Here is a 22,983-nt window from a genome sequence, read left to right on the forward strand (position 1 = left end):
CACCAAGCAAGGACTCCTCTGCTACCCCGAATCATCTAATCTCCATACATGACATGCTGAACAGATGCATTCCTCCTTCTCTCATTGGTATCCCTGACTCTTATGGCTTCCAATCTCTCATTTCTCTGCCTCCTCCCTGTAATCTCTCTATCCCTTGTTTCCACACACTCAGTTTTCTGCAATTTTCACTCTTCCATTCTATTACCTTCCTCCCCCCCCCTTTGCTCTCTGATGCCATTCTCTTACACCTACTCTCATTCCTCTCACACTAGCCAACCTCTCTATCAACTCAAGAGCTTCGTTCCTTCCATCTCCTTTCTTAGCAGTTCTATTTCTCTCTCAATTTAGATTTGCACACAATCATGGCCATCAGACAAACTGTCTCCAACTAAACTGCCCAAAGCTAAATCCCACATAACATCTAACATTCTCTCCACCCTCCAACACACTACTGGCATCCACAAACTGAAAATCACCCGTTTCCAAAGCACTATCTCTTCCACCACTAAAATTCTAAGATCGAGACACTTATGTCTCTCAGCACCTTCCACTATGTACATTTCATTCACACCCTGTCTTGCACCTGCCACATTTTTAAACAGGATGCATACATAATGCATGCATAGCAAGCTACAAAGTCATGAACTATGCTATGTATAATATAGTCTTTAACTGGTTTGGGGGCTAAGCGAAGTGCTAAAACTGGCAGCCACCATGTTGAATACAATCGATACATATGGAGACAACACTGAAACAGTAAAATCCTAACAAAATACCACACAATCATACAAAAAAAATACTAATAATCAATTTGAATAGTGCAAACTGAAAAACCAGTATTTTCATGAAATAAACACAATAATATCTTTCCTTACTACTACTTAATTTTTTTTTTATTATTTTTTTTACCACCTCATGTCACACATTGTATCCATCTTTGCATGCTAGCAGTGCTTTTGTTACATAATCTAGAAACCATGCTCTAGTGTAGCAGTTCTTGTAGTGGGGATTGCAGTAAACGTTTATAAATGTGAGTAAATTAAATATTTATTATAGAACTATTAAAATTATGCACCAGAACCATGCATTCTATATTTGTTTATTTATTGCAGAAATAAACATCAAGCATATTTATACTGATTACATGATTAATACAAAATAACAGAAAAAACTCACGTACAAAGATTATTTAATAGTATAATTTTCACTGTGTGTCACAGGCATCTTCATACATATTAAGCTCAAATTAAACAATAACTGACAATTCCAAAAAGCGCCACCTAAGTAGCTGGTGTGAGATAACTAAAAAGATCAATAAATTTCCTAAAAAATCAATACAATAAAGAGTTAGGAAAGATTAGCTGATTTGTAAAGTACTATCTCCTATAAAGGGGATAGACATAAGCTGTCGGATCTGTTTAAGTTAGGAGAATGAAGTAGAGTTTCACATGCTTCTTTATAAAGGTGTTCAGAAAAGTCAGTTCCATGAGGAACTGACTTTTGTGAAGAACTCTTGTCTTTCTCCAATGAACTCTATGTCTAGTGAAGATGGCATGTTCTGCAAGTCCAGACTTTTCAGGTTTAAAGTATTCAATATAAGATTAGATTATCGAATAAATTGGAAACGAAATAAGATGTTATCCGAAATATTAACTTATTTCGGATAATCTTGTGGATTATCCAAAATAAGATAATCCACAAGAGCACGGATCTCACTTCTCCTAAAGACAAGCTTCCACATCTTAATCATCCAGGTGTCTACTAGATTCTGTGCTCTTGTGGATTATCTTATTTCAGACAAATGGGAAGATCTGCCTCTATTCGGCTAGAAGAATACCAATCTTATATTGAATACTTTAAACCTGAAAAGTCTGCACTTGCAGAACATGCCATCTTCACTAGACAGAGTTCATTGGAGAAAGACAAGAGTTCTTCAGCTAATCTTTCCTAACTTTTTATTGTATTGATTTTTTTTTTTTCTTTAAGGAAATTTATTGACCTCTCCAGTTATCTTACACCAGCTATTTAGGTGGTGCTTTTTGGAATTGTCAGTTATTGTTTAATTTGAACTTAATATGTAGTGAAGATGCATGTGACACACAGGCGAAAATTATACTATTAAATAATCTTTGTATGCGAGTTTTTTCCGTTATTAATTTTGTATCGATATGTCTACTCATAGTATACCTCTTTTAAAACTGATTACATGATTATTGAAAAGGGAAAAGAAAAAAAAAAAAAAAAAGCTTACAAACCTGTGCTCTAGAGATCTAACACAGAACTGTCATTTTAAGCCTCCAATATGCAGGAAAGCCTCATCGCCCACATAAAAGCATTCACAAGTATCTACATCACAACAGGATTCAATCCCACAGCTTTAGTTGAAGAGCAAGTGATATCTGCTCAGTCAAGTCAACCAGGCCAGCAATATAAGAGGTATATTAAAATGTTTGTGTATGTTTGTGTATATGTGAAAATACAAAACATTATTTGCATTATAAAAGATATACACTATTGACTTCACTCAGCAAATTCTGTTATGGTCATTAGCTATTATGGTAATTCGAGGGTGAGAGAGACAATGGGAAAAGAGGGTTCTACCATCAGTTGCACCTGTTCATGAAATTATCATGCCTATCCATTCAAATTGATAGCAATCAGGTATGACTGGATAGGCAAAATATAATCTTAAAATTGGCCTCAGAGGGTGATGAACATGCAGACTGCAGATGATTTTAAGAAGTAGTGTGACAGACTGTGTTGACCTTCCACGATGAGTCTTGTGACTCCATGGAGGTCAGGAAAATATTAAGAATAAAATACTATTTAAAAGTAAAACTCATTTGAAAACAAAAATTAAACTTAAAAACAAAACTGCCGACTTTGCAACAACCTTAGCATAGGCACTGTATGTGACTACAAATGCACGAATATATTAGTTAATATAAATTTTAAGATTTATTCAAGCTAAAAAAAAAAAGAAAAAAAATTCCAAACCTCAAAAATAATATCTCCATTTTCTGCATGAACCATGGCTAATGCTCCAATATTCTTGCAGGCTTTGAACACGTCTAGCATATTTTCATTTGACAACATCAGTTTATTTTTATATGCCATGAATATTTTGAAGGAATTTATACCTAAAAAACATTAAGCTATTAAAGTCAAATGCATAATGTGAGACTACAAATTAAAGAGAGAATAATTTAACTTGCTGCACATGTTGATACCAAAATAATTTTATTTAAAACTGCAAATGATTTTCTCTAATAAATTTAATTTCTTAAATTTTTCAGAAAGAATGCATTTAAACATTAATGAAATGTAAAATTTAAGGAAAGTAAAACTAATGCCAAAAGGTATGAAAAGAATAAGGAGGCATGATGCTTTAAAGAACATTTATAGCTAAATATTTATGACTTAAAGTGATTAACAAACAACACTGATTTCAGAGAGGACAATATTTCATCTAGGTTACATATCAACACTGGTTCTTAGAAATTGATCAAAACAAAACAAACAAACAAAAAATTAAACAATATATCAAAAGGCAGACAATGCACTGAAAAAGCAATTCACCAAAAATTTGATGAAGTGCAAAACAGAAATTCAAAATTTATTCTTTTGTGAAATTCCCCCCCCCCCCCTCCACCAAAAAAAAAAAAAAAGAAAGAAATTTGCTGGTATTACTTAGCAGATATGAGTATGCTTGGAAACTGGACTTGAGAAGAATCGCATTTGCTCTGTTTCAGATACTTTTCTGTAGGTTTCTATTTGTAAAAAAAAATCTAGCAGAATGTACTCAATGCAACAGCAAAAAATTTCTATACTCAAGACAATATCAAAACATAACCCTCCCAAAGTTTAATTATAAAAATACTAACTTTTAATTGTGTTACATGAGAAGAAAAAATACTGCTTTTATTATTCTTAAGTTATAAATACTTTCAAAATTAACATTATAAAATGCAAAAATAAAATACTGGATTACAGTAGAATCCAGTTAATTGGACAGTCAGTTAACTAGGGCAATAATTGATTTGGGACAAATCTTAAAGAACCAAACCAAATAGCGAAAACTGCCAGTTTTCTTTGCTTATTTGAGACAATAAGCTGTTTATTTGGGATGGAAAATGCATCACTCAAGATTATCCCTCTGAGGTAATCACTTGTAAATGGTTAGCTGGTTTAAGGCTTATTAGCAGAAGGAGTGTGAAGATCATACTGCACAGCTTGTAAATGACTCATCAAGCTTTGTTCATCCATGTGTTTTTAGGTGACAAATGACTCATCATTCCTCTTGCCAATTCAGCTTATACAGTATATTACCTTCTAAGTAAAAGAGAAAACGTGTTTTTAAAGTTAAATATAGTCTGGCTTTTTGTCACAAATTGTGCTGCAATTGTGCATCGGTTAGAAACAAGTGTCCTTCAGTGGTATTATTGTTTAGAACTGTGTTGTATATATTGTGTTTTCACTGCCGTTTGTTTCACTATATCAACGTGTAAAGATGGCGTCCAACAAGAAACGTACGTCAGCGGCGCGCAGGACTTCTACTACTACACGAAAGGCTAGCTCAGCATTAGATTTTTTGCAATGGATGCATTGCGGAAACTGCTACATGTATGCACCGAAAAATGTGAAGGATCTGTGGTCGGGTCTGGCAAAATGAGAAGAACGAAAATGTCAACTTATGTGAGAAGTGTCGGGATAGGCTGGAGCTTTTAGGAATGGAAACTGACATCGGGACCATAGCGGAAGAACTTCGGCGGGAGTTTATGAAAATGAAAAATGACCTTCATCTTCTTCATGAGGAAGTGGAAGTGATCGGTAAGGAGATACTGGAAGTTAAAGCTGAGTTTAATGTGTTAAACAGAGAAATTAGGACTATAGAGATTACTTTAGCTGAAGGAATTCGGGTAGGAAAAGATTTAAGAACATTATTAGATATTGTGAAAAGGAAAAGTGTCAATGGGAGAATAGTGTTTGTGCTGCCTCGTTTTGACAATTACGAGTTAAGTAGACGAGCAATGATAATGAATGATATGATTGCAAGAATGTGCAGAAAAAGAGGTCTGGAGTTTGTTGATGTTTGGAGTGTGTTTGAAGGAAAAAGGCAGTTGTATGCTAGAGATGGACTGCATCTTAACATGGAAGGACATAAGCGATTGAAGAAGTTATTGTTTTCTGAACAGGTTGAAGTTATTGGGCAGGGAAACTAATATTGAAAAGGTTGAGTGTAAGAGAGAGAAACTTTAGCACTGATTGTGTATTTATTGATCCTTATAGGCAGAATAAATTGCATAAGAGAGGGGATAAAAATCGGCATAGGACTACGGTAGTTAGTAACTTATATATCAGTTCTAAAGCCGGCACAAGATCTAGAGGGAATCTGCAGTTTTTGTATACCAATGTTAGAAGCATTCGAAATAAGAGAGAAGAATTTTTGGCATTAGTCAGTGAAATCTCACCAAAAGTTGTAGGCATTAGTGAAACTTGGCTGTCAGCAGAAGATGTGGTCACTGGAATTGAATGTGATGGGTACAGTATTTTCAGGGAGGATAGAGAAGATAGAACAGGAGGAGGAGTACTGTTGATGATAGCTGATGTGTTGCAGCCAAAGAAAGTAGTATATCATGATGATAGACATGTGAATGAGAGTTCATTTGAGGCAGTCTGGTGCGAAATAGTGACCAACGCAACCAAATATACAGTTGGATGCTGCTATAGACCAGGGAGTACGGGGGGAGATATTGAATTCATGCATCAGCAACTTAGTGCAATGAGTGAAGGCTTAGTGATTATTATGGGGGATTTTAATTATGGTGATATCAATTGGAAGGAGGAAATATCACGTAGCAAAAAGGAAATGGAGTTCATACATCTTCTACGAGATAATTACTTGAAACAGCACGTAACTGAAGGGACACGTGGTGTGAGAGTGTTGGACCTGGTTATTGGTTCAGAGGTTATATGCATAAGTAAGGTGTCCTCGTTACCTCCAGTTGGTGAAAGCGATCATATGGTATTGACTTGAGAGGTCGCAAAATCTGTGGATTTTTCTATTAAGAAGGGGTATGTACGGAACTACAGGTTAGGCAATTATAACAAGCTTCGGAATGAGTTTGCAGCCATCCCATGGCAGAACATATTGCAAGGGAAAGATGTTAGCAGTGCTTGGGATAAAATCAGTGGGTATCTGAGGAAAGCAATATCAGATTGTGTCCCCATGGTCAGGAGGTCAAACAAGGCAGGCATTAGATGGATGAGCAGTAGTATCAAGCTTGAACTGCAAAAAAAGAAAATGTTATGGAGAATTTACAAGGAGAAAGGCGATCAGGACACCCATTAGCAGTACAAGGCTCAAGCTAGGAAGGTTACCAGCATAGTAAGAAAAGCTAAATCAGATTATGAGAAGACCTTAGCCAAAGAGATTAAGAATAATCCCAAAGAGTTCTTCCGCTATGTGGCAAGTAAGAGGAAGAATGACTTCGGAAGGATAACCTTAGTGGGTGCTGATGGTATCGAGGTGACAAAATCAGATGTAATAGTCGAGTTACTGAGTGATCACTTTTCAAAAGTCTATCACCCAAGTGAGGATGTGAGAATTGAAGCTAAAGAATCAGAGGTATTAAATATATTGCAAAACTTAAATGCAAACACTGCGGTAGGCTTAGATGGAATATCAGCTCGGGTGTTGCGTGAATGTGCAAATGAATTGTCAACCCCTCTTACCTGGATATTTAATTTAAGTTTGAACTCTGGTATGGTCCCTAGGGAGTGGAAGTTAGGCAAAGTGGTTCCTTTGCATAAGGGTGGCTCTAAAACTGCGGTATTGAATTACAGACCAATCACCATCTCAGGAGTAGTGGTAAAAGTATTGGAAAAGTTGGTTAAAGACAAAATTCAAGAATGGGTGGATCAGGATATGATACTCTATAGAGGCCAACATGGTTTTGTTAAAGGTAGATCCTGCCTTAGCAATCTATTAACTATTCATAATAGGATAACATCCGAGTTGGACAAAGGAACTGGCTACACAGTGGTACTTCTGGATTTTGCTAAGGCTTTTGACAGGATACCCCATAGAACACTGTTACGCAAATTGGAGCAGATGGGAATGGATATTAAATTGGTGATATGGATAGGAGAATGGCTCAGGGAGAGATACCATAAAGTGGTGTATGGAGGAGCCGAGTCCAGAATGAGGCAGGTGACCAGTGGTGTGCCTCAGGGCTCTGTGCTTGGGCCAATGTTGTTTAATTTGTATATAAATGATATAGGAAACGGCTTAAAGGGAGATATTCAGTTGTTTGCTGATGATGCAAAGTTGTGTAGTGCAATAAAAAATCAAGCTGATGTTGAAAGTTTGCAGGAGGATTTAAATAAGCTGGTAAAATGGGCAAAAGAAAATGGATATCAGTTCAATGTGGAAAAGTGTAAAGTCATGCATTTTGGGATTAAAAGATTACCAGCTGTGTACTACATAGATGGAAAGGTACTCCAAGAGATTGATGAGGCTAGGGACTTGGGGGTATTGGTGGATAAGGAGATGAAGTTCAGAGGACACATTGCTAAGGTGTCCAAGATTGCAGATAGGATTACTTGGTTGTTGAGGAACACACTGACATCCAGAGATAAAGAGGTTATTATTCCCCTTTATAAAGCATTGATACTTCCACATTTGGATTACTGTGCTCAGGTCTGGTCACCTGGATTCCTTGGAGATGAGGAGGCTGTGGAGAGGGTTCAGAGAAGAGTGACCAAGTTGGTGAGTGATATAAAAAATGCTCCCTACATTGTTAGATTGAGAGCTTGTGGATTGCAGAGATTGGTTGATAGGCGAAGAAGAGGGGATATGATAGAAACATTCAAATTACTAAAAGGTTTTTATAGGATTGATGCAGGGGAAATGTTTCAGCTGTGTGATAGTGATGGAAGAACAAGAGGTCATCTGTGGAAATTAAAGAAGAGTGTGGTTAACAAAGGTGTCAGAACAAGGTTTTTTGCCTGGAGGGTGGTGAATGAGTGGAATTCATTGCCTGACTTAGTTGTGAGCTTTTCGTCTGTAAATGAATTCAAGAAGAGATATGACAGATATTGTTTTGCTAGTTTGGGTCTCCCGCGATGAGTCTACTGACTCCATGGAGATACCCGTAATAATAATAATAATAATAATAATAAGTAGGACAGTTTCTAACCAGTATTAACTAAGTGCACTTCTGTCATCATCTTTCATGTTGAGTCAACAGCTAATCAGAAAAGTGTAGATTTTTCAGTGCTCTGGTTTTTGATAATTTTGTTCTTAATTTTATAAAATTTTGAACCCCTTACCAAGATGCCAAACAAAAATCTGTCACTAGCCGAAAAACTTACCACACTAAACTGAATCAAAGACCATTCACCCAACACCAATAACCATCATTTGGTTGAGAACTGGAGTACCAAAATCTACAATTGTGCACTTGATACAAACAGCAAGATAAACTGTGAAAAGAATATCTATGTGCTATGGAAAAGAGGGAACATCCCACATACAGAAGCATGAAGATAAGGATCTTTTACTATTAACATCTGATGTCCATGGAGTCAAAGGACTCATCGCAGGAGGTCTGTACTCTCTCATGCCAAAAGATCATCGAACTGTACCTTGAACCTATTCACAGTTTCTGCACATACTTTCAGGCAATTCATTCCACTCACTGATCACTCTCCATGCAAAGAACCTGATTCACACTCCCCCTGCATTCACACCCTCCATTCCATGGATGGCCTCTAGTTCTACCCTTACCTCCCACTACTGTATGAAATATCTTCTCCACATTAATCTGGTAACACCACTTCATCAACTTATATCTCAATCATACCCCCTCTTCTTATATTCACACGGTTCTATAAATAAATTTCATCCCTCAATCTCTCCTCCTATCTAACATTTCATAGACCTGACACTAACTTAGTAAACCTCCTTTGGACCTTCTGTAATACATCTTCATCACCCTGAAAAATATGCCACCAAATCTGTGCACAGTAGTCCATATGTGGCCTGATCAAAGCTTTATACAAGGGAACTAAAACCTCTTTGCTTCTGCATGTCACTATCCTCATTATCACATCGCCATAATCCATTGGGATGTTCTTACAATTTCATCGATGTAATCCCTAAACTTCAAGTTACTGTCCATCACTCCCAGATCACTGATCTCCTCCACCCTTCCCACAAAAAATGTTTCCATTAGTTGTATACTTTGATTCCCAAACTTGCCTACCTAATTTCAAGACCTTGCACTTTGCAACATCAAACTGACAGATCCATTCATTTGCCCACTCATCTGCTCAACTTCTCATAGTTCTTCCCGACTTTGCATAATCGGCAAACAGATGCACATCACTTGGGCCAGTTAAGCTGGTCCTAATGTCATTAACATACAAGTTAAATAATAATGGTCCCAAAACAGACCCTTATTGCACTCCACTAGGGGAGTTTCTCTTTTTTTAGGATACCACTCCTCCATACACAACCTGATTATACCAGTGTGACAGCCAATCAGCTACTATTCAGCTTACTATAAATTGAAGATACCAAGAAATTTTATACTTGGTTTAATCCTTTATCCAAGTGTAAGCAAACAAAGTTTGTGCCTTAAGTATTTTTAAGACTGGGACAACTCGTGGTAAAGGCATGACTTCACAACACTTGCCTTAGTATCCCATAATGCAAAGCACATCTCCTTGCAGACATGTATAATGTCTATGCATTATGGGAAGGGTCAATAGTCATACCACCTTTACCATGAGTTGTCCCAAACCTGAAAATACTTCAGGTGCAAACTTTGTTTGTTTACACTTGGATAAAGGATTAAACCAAGTATATAATTTCTTGGAATCTTTAATTTATAGCATATCCAAGCAAAAAAACTTGCAACAATTCAGCTTTCTAGTTTGTTATCTAATCCCATCTGTTTCAGTTTAGCTACTAGGCTGTCATGTGGCAGTCTATCAAAGGCCTTTGAAAAATAGAGTGAATTTGTCACCAACCCCCTAACAAACCCCATGTTGACCATCATAAAGAATACTGCTATTAACCCACTTTTCACTTGTCTCATAACACTAGAATTTTTTTAATTTTATTTATTTATTATCATTTTTATCCCTTAGCTGGTACCCTGGATGAGGCTGGTCCCTTAATCAGCACACTGCTGTGAGTGCTGCTAGACTATTTGTCCATTGGTTTCTTTGCCTGGTATTATGGAACCTTGGCAGGGGGGGGCCAACTGTTGTATCCTATAGATAATGTATTATATGATTAACGTGGTTAATTAATCCCTCGATGTTACTGCGTATATCAAAATTGCGTTAATAAAATCTAATAATCAATGGTAAAAATTACAATTCGTCCATGATCAATCACTGTATTAATAATTCGCAGGAGGCTGCATAGGAGGAATGACATCATCATGCTCACGCCACGAGGCTTGCATGTTTTTGATGGTAAATGTAACCCTATGGAGCTCACGGCGGTAAAAATTGCAGTGTAGGTTGCAGTATATCTGAGAGAAACATTCATTACTAGTATGTGCTAAAATGCAATAAAACAAAGAAAAAACATTGCAAATATAATACATGATGGTACAAATTAAGTGGATATTGAATCCAACATTATTTCACAGCCAAATATATAGAAACTACAAGAGTTTTGTGCCGAATATATAGAAACTACAAGAGTTTTGGCAGATGCGAGCATAAGTAAGTGCCTTATGGCCAACTCGTAGTAAAAGTGGAATAAGCTCCAGATCACTTTCCTTAGTATTTTTCATAATGTAAAGCACATCTCCTAGAGCAGTGCTTCCCAAACTTTTGGATGTCAAGGCCCCCTTTGGAAAAATTAAAATATTTCACGCCCCCCCCCCCCATCTAAAAAAAATCGTAATATAGACATATGTTATTATAATATCCATTGTATTTATATTCAATACAAAAACATACACAGCGAATATTGCAAAAATCAAATGCAAATATTATATTTTTAGCATCTTGCATACACATTTGACATGGCACATTATCTCATATTTTTATATAGATAAATATATTGTTATTGTACATTTGCAGTACAAGCACATACTAAAGAAAGAATTAAAAACATAAAAGAAGTTTAATAACACACATTTAATAACAATTTAATGTGATGGATGTGTTTCAATAATGCTAAACAAAAAGTCAATATCAGGTGAAATATTTGAAACTGCAATTCTTAGATTTCTGCTTTGAAATGAAATTTATATAAATAAGCATATATTTACTAATATTCATTAAGCGCTGAAATACGCAGGAAGCAAAATTTGTGAACCAAATTGTGATTTTTTCCATTGAAATTAAATACATTTCTTTGAAGATAAAAAAAAATCTACTTAGTCTCAAGTCTTAAAACATTTTAAATTTGTTTTGATTATTTCACGGTCCCCCTCAACAAAACCTATGGCCCGGCAAGGAGGCCGCGGCCCACAGTTTGGTAAGCGTTGTCCTAGAGGACATGTATGATAAATAAGCCTTTAGCTCTCTATTTCAGTAATACATGAGAGTTTATTTATTTTCAGTTACAATCTAGAAATTATTATTACGTTTATCTCCATGGAGTCAGTAGACTCATCGCGGAAACCAAAACTAGCAAAACAATATCTGTCACTTCTTTATTTATCTCTTCTTGATAAAACAATATTTATCTCTTCTTGAATTCATTTACAGACGAAGAGCTCACAACTAAGTCAGGCAATGAATTCCACTCATTCACCACACTCCAGACAAAAAACCTTGTTCTGACACCCTTGTTAACCACACTCTTCTTTAATTTCAAGTGATGACTTCTTGTTCTTCCATCACTATCAACACAGCTGAAACATTTCCCCTGCAATCCTATAAAAACCTTTAAGTAATTTAAATGTTTCTATCATATCCCCTCATCTCCGCCTATCAACCAACCTCTGCAATCCATAAGCTCTCAATCTATCAATGTAGAGAGCATTTTTTAAATCACTCATCAACTTGGTCACTTTTCTCTGAACCCTCTCCACAGCCTCCTCATCTCCAAGGAATCCAGGTGACCAGGCCTGAGCACAGTAATCCAAATGTGGAAGTATCAACGCTTCATAAAGGGGAATAATAACCTCTTTATCTCTGGATGTCAGTGTGTTCCTCAACAACCAAGTAATCTTATGTGCAATCTTGGACACCTTAGCAATGTGTCCTCAGAACTTCATCTCCCTATCTACCAACACCTCTAAGTCCCTAGCCTCAATCTCTTGGAGTACTGTTCCATCAATGTAGTACACAGCTGGTAATCTTTTAATCCCAAAATGCATGACTTTACACTTTTGCACACTGAACTGACATCCATGACTTATTTTTCACGGTATTAACAACACCACAAACACTTTTATCAACAAGGATGTTTTATTTACGCTAATATTTCGCTGACTTTCAACTCAGCATCATCAGAGCACAACACACATGTAAACGTGACAGTGAATGAGTGAAACAATATAATTGCAAAAGACAAATGATCTAAAGTCCTATTTTTGGCACCGTCTAATGAAAAAAAAAAACAGCAGCAGTTATCCAGGAGTTTTTCTTAGGATAACTGTCTCCCAAATTTTTGGCAAATTAATGCAACCATATTTGTTAAGGTTGGGAGAATTCTTCAAAGCCATTGCTGACTCAAAAAATAATCTTTCAGATCTATAACGACTCCTAAATAGCACATTCGTTTTCCTCCATCTAATCCTGTGTGAAGGAGTGTCCAAAGCATGGTCTGCCAGTCCCGACTTGCCATAGTAATAGTAGCGAATGTATCTTTCATATTCTTCCAGGCGGATGTTCACTGATCTTCCTGTTTGCCCATAATAGGCCAAGTAACAGTCACATGGAACTTCATACACTCCTGGGTGTGCTAAAGGGTGAAGTTTATCCTTTGGCGAGTGGATCAGAGTTGCCAGCTTGACATGAGGTTTGAAGGTGGTGCGAAGGCCATGTTTCAACAATACTTTGGCTATCTTTTCCGATGTACCTCTGATATAGGGAATAGAAATGGTCATGTTGTATTCTTGTGTATTAGGGGAGGGCAGAGTAATGGGCCTATGTAGTATTTTATCTATTTTGTAGGGATTGTAGCCGTTGGCTAAGAACGTATGGCGCAGGTACTGGAGTTCAGTGGTCAGAGCTGTATCGTTAGAACAAATGGCTCTGGCTCTGTGTGTAAGTGTTTTTAAAATGCCGTACTGTTGGACTGGATGATGGTGTGATTGTTTATGTAAGTATCTTCCTGTGTGTGTAGGCTTCCTGTAAATAGAAAAAGATAGTGATCCATCTGAAAGGCAGGTGACTAATGTGTCAAGAAATGGTAAACAGTTATTTGATTCTTTTTCTACTGTGAAGTGAATTTTGGGGTGTTGGCTGTTTAGGTAGGTGACAAAAGCATCCAAAGTGTCTTGTCCATGGGGCCAGATGGCAAACACATCATCTACATAGCGCAACCACACTTGTGGCATGTATGTAGCTGTGGTAAGTACTTTGTTTTCAAAGTGTTTCATGTAAAAATTTGCTAACGGGGGAGAGAGGGGGGAACCCATAGCAGTACCATTAATCTGTTTGTAGAATTCCCCCCCCCCATGTAAAGTAACCTGCATTCATGGTAAATTAAAATAATTCAAAAATATCTGGGGGAAATTTAGACTTGATTAAATCAAGAGTGTCTATAAGTGGTACATTGGTAAATAGGGAGGTGACATCGAAACTAACCATTATGTCTGAATTTTTTAGGATTAGATTTTTAACCAGTGTTTTGAAATGGATTGAATTTTTTTACAAAAGTAGAGGAGTTGCCAGTAAGAGGGGCAAGCGACTTAGCTAAATGCCGGGCCAGTTTATATGTGGGACTATCTATGCTATCAACTATGGGGCGTAGGGGAATATTAGTTTTGTGGATTTTTGGTAATCCATAAATACGAGGTGTTTTAACATGAATTGGTTTTATTTTCCTGATGATTTCTTTGGGCTATGATGTCACTTTTTTCAGTAATTTTCGGACTTTTTTCTTTTGCGACATCGTAGGGTCTCGATGTATAATTTGATACGTGGAACTGTAACATATGAGATCTTGCATTTTTTTGTTATACTCTTCTTTATTCATGATAACTGTTGCATTTCCTTTATCGGCTTTTGTAATAATAATATTTTTATTATTATATAACTTTTTTAGGGCAGTTATTTGCTTACATGGCATATTGCTTTTTGGAGGCTTAGCTTTGTTTATAATACTTGCTATGTCTAGTCTCACGTTACTGGCCATTGTTGGCGTAAGATCGTGGATACCCCGTTCTACTTTCATCATAATTTCGAGTTTAGGAATTTGTTTTGGCGCGACTGCAAAGTTATGTCCCAAACTGAGATCGTTCTTGGCTTCTTCAGTGAGTGTTTCCGACGATAGGTTTACGACCACGTGGTCACGTCGAAGTTGCGGTCGGGACTTCGTATGTTGGCGCTGTTGTAGTAGTTTAAATTTATTTAGGTGCTTGCTTTTAACTTTTGTGAATTCTTTTTTTGCTGCAACTTGGCCTATTATGGGCAAACAGGAAGATCAGTGAACATCCGCCTGGAAGAACATTAAAGATACATCCGCTACTATTACTATGGCAAGTCGGGACTGGCAGACCATGCTTTGGAAACTCCTTCACAGAGGATTAGATGGAGGAAAACGAATGTGCTATTTAGGAGTCGTTATAGATCTGAAAGATTATTTTTTGAGTCAGCAATGGCTTTGAAGAATTCTCCCAACCTTAACAAATATGGTTGCATTAATTTGCCAAAAATTTGGGAGACGGTTATCCTAAGAAAAACTCCTGGATAACTGCTGCTGTTTTTTTTTTTTTCATTAGAGGGTGCCAAAAATAGGACTTTAGTTCTTTTGTCTTTTGCAATTATATTGTTTCACTCACTCACTGTCACGTTTACATGCGTGTTGTGCTCCGATGATGCTGAGTTGAAAATCAGCGAAATATTAGCGTAAATAAAACATGCTTGTTGATAAAAGTGTTTGTGGTGTTGTTAATACTGTGAAAAATAAGTCATGAATAACCATCAATGCCTAAGCTTATCTGTTAGATGAACTGACATCCATTATCTTTTGCCCATTCTACCAGCTTATTTAAATCATTCTGCAAACTTTCAACATCAGCTTGATTTTTTATTGTGCTACCCAACTTTGCATCATCAGCAAACAACTGAATATCTCCCTGTAAGCCATTTCCTATATCATTTATATACAAATTAAACAACAGTGGCCCAAGCACAGAGCCCTGCCGCACACCACTGGTCACCAGCCTCATCCAGGACTCGGCTCCTCCATACACCACCTTATGGTACTTCTCCCTGAGCCATTCTCCTATCCGTATCACCAATTTAGTATCCATTCCCATCTGCTCCAATTTGCGTAAAAGTGTTCCATGGGGTATCCTGTCAAAAGTCTTAGCAAAATCCAGAAGTACCACTGTGTAGCCAGTTCCTTTGTCCAATTCAGATGTCATTCTATTATGAAAAGTTAATAGATTGCTAAGGCAGGATCTACCTTTAACAAAACCATGTTGGACTCTATAGAGTATCATATCCTGATCCACCCATTCTTGGTGGATCAAGCTTGGTCTGCAATTAACTACCGCAGTTTTAGAGCCACCCTTGTGCAAAGGAACCACTTTGCCTAACTTCCACTCCCTAGGGACCATACCAGAGTTCAAACTTAAATATACAAGTAAGAGGGGTTGACAATTCATTTGCACATTCATGCAACACCCGAGCTGATATTCCATCTAAGCCTACAGCAGTGTTTGCATTTAAATTTTGCAATATATTAAATACCTCTGATTATTTAGCTTCAATTCTCACATTAGTTATTGCTACAGGTACAGAGATATCCTCACTTGGGTGATAGACTTTTGAAAAGCGATCACTCAGTAACTCAACTATTACATCTGATTTTGTCACCGCAATACCATCAGCACCCACTAAAGTTATCCTTCCGAAGTCATTCTTCCTTTTACTTGCTACATAGTGGAAGAACTCTTTGGGATTACCCTTGATCTCTTTGACTAAGGTCTTCTCATAATCTGATTTAGCTTTTCTTACTATGCTGGTAACCTTCCAAGCTTGAGCCTTGTACTGATCGCCTTTCTCCTTGTAAATTCTCCGCAACATTTTCTTTTTTTGCAGATCAAGCTTGATACTACTGCTCATCCATCTAACGCCTACCTTGTTTGACTTCCTGACCATGGGGACACAATCTGATATTGCTTTCCTCAGATACCCACTGATTTTATCCCATGCACTGCTTACATCTTTCCTCTGCAATATGTTCTGCCATGGGATGGCTGCAAGTTCACTCCAAAGCTTGTTATAATTGCCTAACCTGTAGTTCCGTATATACCCCTTCTTAACAGAAAAATCCACAGATTTTACAACCTCCCAAGTCAATACCACATGATCTCTTTCACCAATAACGTAATGAGGACACCTTACTTATGCATATAACCTCTGAACCAATAACCAGGTCAAACACTCTCACACCACGTGTCCCTTCAATTATGTGCTGTTTCAAGTAATTATCTCGTAGAAGATGTATGTACTCCATTTCCTTTTTGCTACGTGATATTTCCTCCTTCCAATTGACATCACCGTAATTAAAATCCCCATAATAATCACTAAACTTGCACTCATTGCACTAATTTGCTGATGCATGAATTCAATATCTCCACCTGAACTCCCTGGCCTATAGCAGCATCCAACTATATATTTGGTTGCATTGGTCACTATTTCGCACCAGACTGCTTCAAATGAACTCTCATTCACATGTCTATCATCTTGATATACTACTTTCTTTGGCTGCAACACATCAGCTATCATCAACAGTACTCCCCCCCCCCATTCTATCTTCTCTATCCTCCCTGAAAATACTGTACCCATCACATTCAATTCCAGTGACTACATCTTCTGCTGACAGCCAAGTTTCACTAATGCCTACAACTTTTGATGAGATTGCTGAATAATGGCAAAAATTCTTCTCTTATTTCGAATCCCTCTAGATCTTGTACCGGCTTTAGAATTGATATATAAGCCACTAATTTCAGTCCCATGCCAATTTTTATCCCCTCTCTTCTGCAATTTATTCTACGTATAAGGATCAATAAATATACAATCAGTGCTAAAGTTTCTCTCTCTTACACTCAACCTTTTCAATATTAGTTTCCCTGCCCAATTACTTCAACTTGTTCAGAAAACAGTAACTTCTTCAATCGCTTATGTCCTTCCATGTTCAGATGCAGTCCATCTCTAGCATACAACTGCCTTTTTCCTTCAAACACACTCCAAACATCAACAAATTCCAGACCTCTTTTTTTGCACATTCTTGCAATCATATCATTCATTATCATCGCTCGTCTACTTAACTCTTAATTATCAAAACGAGGCAGCACACACACTATCCTCGCATTGACACTTTTCCTCTTCACAATATCTAACAATGTTCTTAAATCTTTTCCTACGCGATTTATACCACAACTCAGGTCATTTGTACCCACCATAACTATCATCTTGTCTGCATCATGCCCTCTCTTTATTGCTAAAGCCACTCTTTTTATTGTCCCACCAGCCAAGCACTCCTCATGCATACCACTCTCCATACCCTTAATCATAGAATCACCATATATCTTACCACTCTTAACTTCATTCAAGTCCACACAAGCATCACTCATGGACTCATTTTCTACACTATTTAGCATGACTCTCCCAGTGTCATTAATCAATGCTCTATTACTTACCCCCCCCACTCTCACGACATCTCATTTCTTCTAGGCCACTTGTGGTTTTATTTTGTTGACTCCCAATCACTCCCATACTATTTATTACTGCATCATTCACCAAAGACTCACCCATACATAATCCTGTTCTAGTTACTTTAGCTAAAGTAATCTCTATAGTCCTAATTTCTCCATTTAACACATTAAACTTTTTAACTTCCAGTATCTCCTTACTGAGCACTTCCAATTCCTCATGCAGAAGATGAAGGTCATTTTTCATTTTCATGAACTCCCGCCAAAGTTCTTCTGCTATGGTCCCAATGTCAGCTTCCATTCCTAAACGCTCCAGCCTATCCTGACACTTCTCACATATGAAAGTAATTTAGCCAGACCGACCACAGATCCTTCACATTCTTCGGCTGCCATCTTTACACGTTGAAGTAGTGAAACAAACGGCAGCGAAAACACAATATATACAACACAGTTCCAAACAATAACACCACTGAAGGATACTTGTATCTAACCGATGCACAACTGCAGCACAATTTGAGACAAAAAGCCACACTATATTTAAATTTAAAAACACGTTTTCTAGACTAACTAAACCCGACCGCCACATTCACCAAGGGCACTAGTGCTGATATCAATTATTCAACAAAGAATAAAAAAAAACATTTTGCATGTATCTGTCAGATCAGCTGCGAGCTCTGCAGGGTTAAAGGCACATTAAATCAAAACTCTTGCCATGTATATCAAGGGATTGTCGCAATTAATTTTGCCACGTTAATCAAATCCCGTGTTAAGGGATACCTGTATTATTACTATCATTAAGAAGCATAAGTGGATCTATTACAAAATTAGTAAATTTAGTAACTAGTAATAATAGATGCATTTGCTAATAGTCAGATTGCAATATAAAGGATTACAATCCTTCCAAAATTTTAAAATAGACATACAGTCAGTCTTATTATCTTTGGTTTCTTCTTTTGGGATTCCCAAGATTTTTTTTAAGCAATCTTACATAATGGTATTTGCTTTTATTTTATAAAATTTTTGAGGTATTGTGGATATTGATGATAACTTAGTCATATCTGACTCTCCAGTGTTTCAAGAAATTGCATAATCTATTTTTTTCAGTAAGAATTTCTATAGTTACATCTGTCCATAAGAGGAAATACTGCAAGAACATGACACTTGGTTAACTGCTGGTATGATGATAGAATGGTTTGTCTTCTGCAGAGAGCATAAGTATGATTTTTTTTTCCCTCACTGATTTGAAGTGTAGTTACATACAAAGGTTTCTTTAATGTGCAATTTGCTGATTCTGTTGTCAGGATGTTTAGATTCAAGACAGTTATAGATAGAGATGAGATGCTTAACAAATTGAGAATCGTTAGGCAAACAACTTTTTTGTGGTTCTTACTGAAGGTGAGAATTATAGTAATTTGTTCAGTTTTAATTATTCTATTCTGTGAATCAGTCTTGATTATTCCTCTATAGTGGGAATCTGTATATCTGCAATATTAGGATAGTTTCCAGTAAACAGTTGATCATACTGCTGATCATCATCAAGATATCTAGAATGAGCAGTTATTCTTTATCCAAAGGTGAATTTGATCTTGCAGTGCAAGGGGAGGAAAAAAAATCAATTTTGATAATATTTGAAAGTTATTTGGTCCTTTTCATTAAAATTGAAACATACTATTTGATTTTTAAGACCATGGATTTAATAAACATTTATACATAATTGTCTACAAGTTTCACTAGCTGTAACTGTCTAGCTTTGTCAAGACGAGAAAGGTTATGCTAGTATTAAATGCAAAAAACAAAAGAATGAAGTAACGGTTTAAAAATAGTTAGACAAATTGGAGAGCACGCGTGACATCACACGCATAAGGCATGAAGACTTAGTTATTGTTATTAAGTCGCGTTTTATAATTTTTTGCGTAATTTAGTTTCGTTAAACTTAATGAGTTTAACAGATTTTTCCACATGTCTTTTAATATTATTCCCTGGTTTCTATTGAGGTTATTTCCTGTTCGTAGGACTACTGCAGCTTCTTTAAAGGTTCTACATCTACAATCCTATCCTCTTCGATATATGGCATGGAACTGTTATCCCAATCTATTGAATGGTTTGAAGTTGAGAAATGATGAGCTAACACTGAGGTGTCTGTTCTATTATGATTGACATCTCCGACATGTTCCTTCTTTCGAATTTCTAGGCATTAAACAGAATTGGCCTTAAATGCTGGAACATGTTTGATATTTCTAATAGCATAGCCAACTCAACTTGGAATATTATTGACCACATGATACACAAACAGCTACAACAAAGCCTTTCAAGTCAAGCAAAGTATCTCAAATCAAAAAATTTGATGAACTCTATAGAAAAAAAATACAACTCTAGACCAAGTCTCCCGGATGATAAAGTTATTTTTAACCTTTCAGACTACAGCCTTTCAAAATAAGAAACAGAAATTTTAAAAAAAGGTTTTAACTTTTCTATTGCTCCTAACCATATCCCATAAATAGACTTCATATGTAACATTGAGAAAGGTCTTTCTCCACTCTCAGAGACAATAGAAATGAAATAAGATTCAAAAGTACAATCATCCTCTCTACAGCATTACCATTGAAACAGAATATTACACATTCAGAAAGGAAAGTAATTTTGAACTTAAAACGAAACAAAGATATTATAGTAACTAAGGCAGACAAAGGTCATTTTGAATACCAAAGATTATATTACAAAGATCGATACTTTACTAGCTGACCAGCCTACATATCAAATATAAGAGAAAGATCCAACCATGAAAAAACACAACGAGACCAATCTTTTGATTTGCAAAATGAATGGATGGCCTCAGGACTTACAAAGAAAACTAAAATCTTTACATACAATAACTCCATGCCTTTACATTGTACCTAAAGTACATAAAGAAGAGGTTCTACTCCGACTGATCGTAGATGGCAGATACTCTCCCACATACCTACTAGCCAAACACCTCGCTAACCTATTAAAAGAGAAGATAAGGAAATCAGCTTCATACATAAAGAATTCTCAACACTTTGTTGAAATCTTTAAGTCTGGATGTGATCTGTTTGTTCACAAACGTACCAGTTGAAGAAGTCATTAAGATTATAAAAGATCTCTTTCCAAACGATATTACGCAACTATTCTGCCACTGTCTCAAGTCCAACTACTTTAAAGTAAACAACTTAGTTTACCAACAACTAGAAGGCTTAGCCATGGGCAGTCCCCTATCACCACTGTGTGCAGACCTGTTCATGGAAAAATTAGAAAACGACATCCTAGCAACAATAAATCCAAAACCATCAGTCTGGTGGAGATATGTTGACGATGTGTTCATTATCTGGAAAGATAAGGAAGATACCTTACGCAAGTTCCTCAAAAAAATTAACTCCTTCCATCGTATAAATTAAATTCACATTAGAATTGGAAAACAATCAATTACCCTTTTTAGATGTACTAGTTATCAAACTTACAATGTTGAGAGTTTATTTTTCACTTGGTTAGACTATAATAAGTTTAGTTTAATCCTTTATCCAAGTGTGAGCAAACAAAGTTTGCACCTGAAAGTATCTTCAGGACTGGGGTAAGGTAGTGCAACACCAGGCAACTCGTTGCAAAGGTGGAGAAAGGGTCTGGTGTGGGCCTGGCTCCCACTGACGAGATCTCAATAAAGGCTGAAACCGGTATGGGTAGTGGCCCCTGCCTTAATGCATAGCATTACACATATCCGCAAGGAGATGTGCTTTGCATTATGGGAGATACTGAGATAGGAGTGATGAGAGCTTTCTCCACCTTTGCAACGAGTTGCACTACTTTACCCCAGTCCTGAAGATACTTTCAGGTGCAAACTTTGTTTGCTCACACTTGGATGAAGGATTAAACTAAACTCATTATCAAACTGACAATATATCGTAAACCTACAGATACCGGACGTCATCTTCATTATACATCCAATCATCACTATACACAGAAACAGAGCAATTATACATATGCTAAAAAACAGAGCCCAAAATATCATCACAGAGGATAAAGATGTACTTGCTGAGCTTTCCCTTACATCAACAACTCTATCACAAAATGGTTATCATCAAAATATAATCAACAAAATTCTCTATAGAAACAACCTCCGACGACCCAATACATATCATCCATCGTCATACCCTATGCTGGATCAGTCTCCACCAAAATAGCAACAATCATGAGACCTTTTAACATCAGAGTTGTTTTTAAACCTACCACAACTACAAGATAGTTATTAAGATCCCCTAAGGATAGCATCAATTTCTACAAATACGCAGGTGTTTATAGCATACCATGTATGTGTGGACTTACCTACATAGGCCAAACTTCAAGAAGCCTAGAAATTTGAAAGAAGGAACTCATCTCTTGACATGGAGTACAAGGTTAAAAAACCTGGCCATTCCAGTTCAAACTTTTTTAGTAACATCTTGAGTAGGTTTAGAGCCAGCCCTCTATCCAGTGATTCTACGAGCGCATCAGTGTCAATCTCACTTATGGTCAATGATAGGAAATGACAAGATACAATTAAAGTAGAGGGTCCTAGAACTCTCTACTTTAATGTATTATCCAATAGATCAAATCGATGATCTACCCCACAAAGAGAGGCCCGCAGCCCTAAAGGTCCGCCAGCAAGATTGAGCTTTAGAAAAACACACACAGTAATGGTGGAAGAGTCGTGATTTTCACTAGGCATCAGCTGGAGCTTTCTACCTCCCTAGAAACTAAATATCCACCACTGGTCCTTTTATCGGGTAGGGCCTTCACAACCATCGACTTCATGCACATTTCATGCAGAGGGGAGAAAGTAGAAATTAGAGATGGATGGAGCCCGTGCAATGTTCTTCCAGTTTGTTTAAAGTATTTAAGGTTGCAGAAGCAAGGAATATTATAGGCATCAGGATGATCAAGGATGGTGAATGGATATTTAGATGAGTGGATAAGGATAGCTAATTTCTGGTAAGGGGCCTGAAAGGGGTTTGTATGTTATACCTTTTAAGAATATGTGCAATTTTTTCTAAGGAAAAAATTGCAGAGGAAAAGAGCCACAGATGTAGTAGATTTCAATGGATATTTTGTGTTCTGGATTTTT

At 36.8% G+C, this 22,983-nt stretch overlaps 1 protein-coding gene across 1 annotated transcript in view; it reads right to left on the reverse strand.

The window, feature by feature from the left end:
• Positions 1-22,983, reverse strand: part of CRMP (Collapsin Response Mediator Protein) — a 242,908-nt gene that overhangs the window by 175,179 nt on the left and 44,746 nt on the right. Inside the window, exon 4 of the mRNA XM_090409720.1 lies at positions 2,998-3,140. Within this exon, the coding sequence (XP_090265846.1) occupies positions 2,998-3,140 (143 nt within the window). The remainder of the gene's footprint in view (positions 1-2,997; positions 3,141-22,983) is intronic.

The sequence above is a fragment of the Typopeltis vanoorti genome, chromosome 20, assembly GCF_054136105.1.
Source record: "Typopeltis vanoorti isolate ZY-2024b chromosome 20, IOZ_Tvanoo_1.0, whole genome shotgun sequence".
NCBI lineage: Eukaryota > Metazoa > Arthropoda > Arachnida > Uropygi > Thelyphonidae > Typopeltis > Typopeltis vanoorti.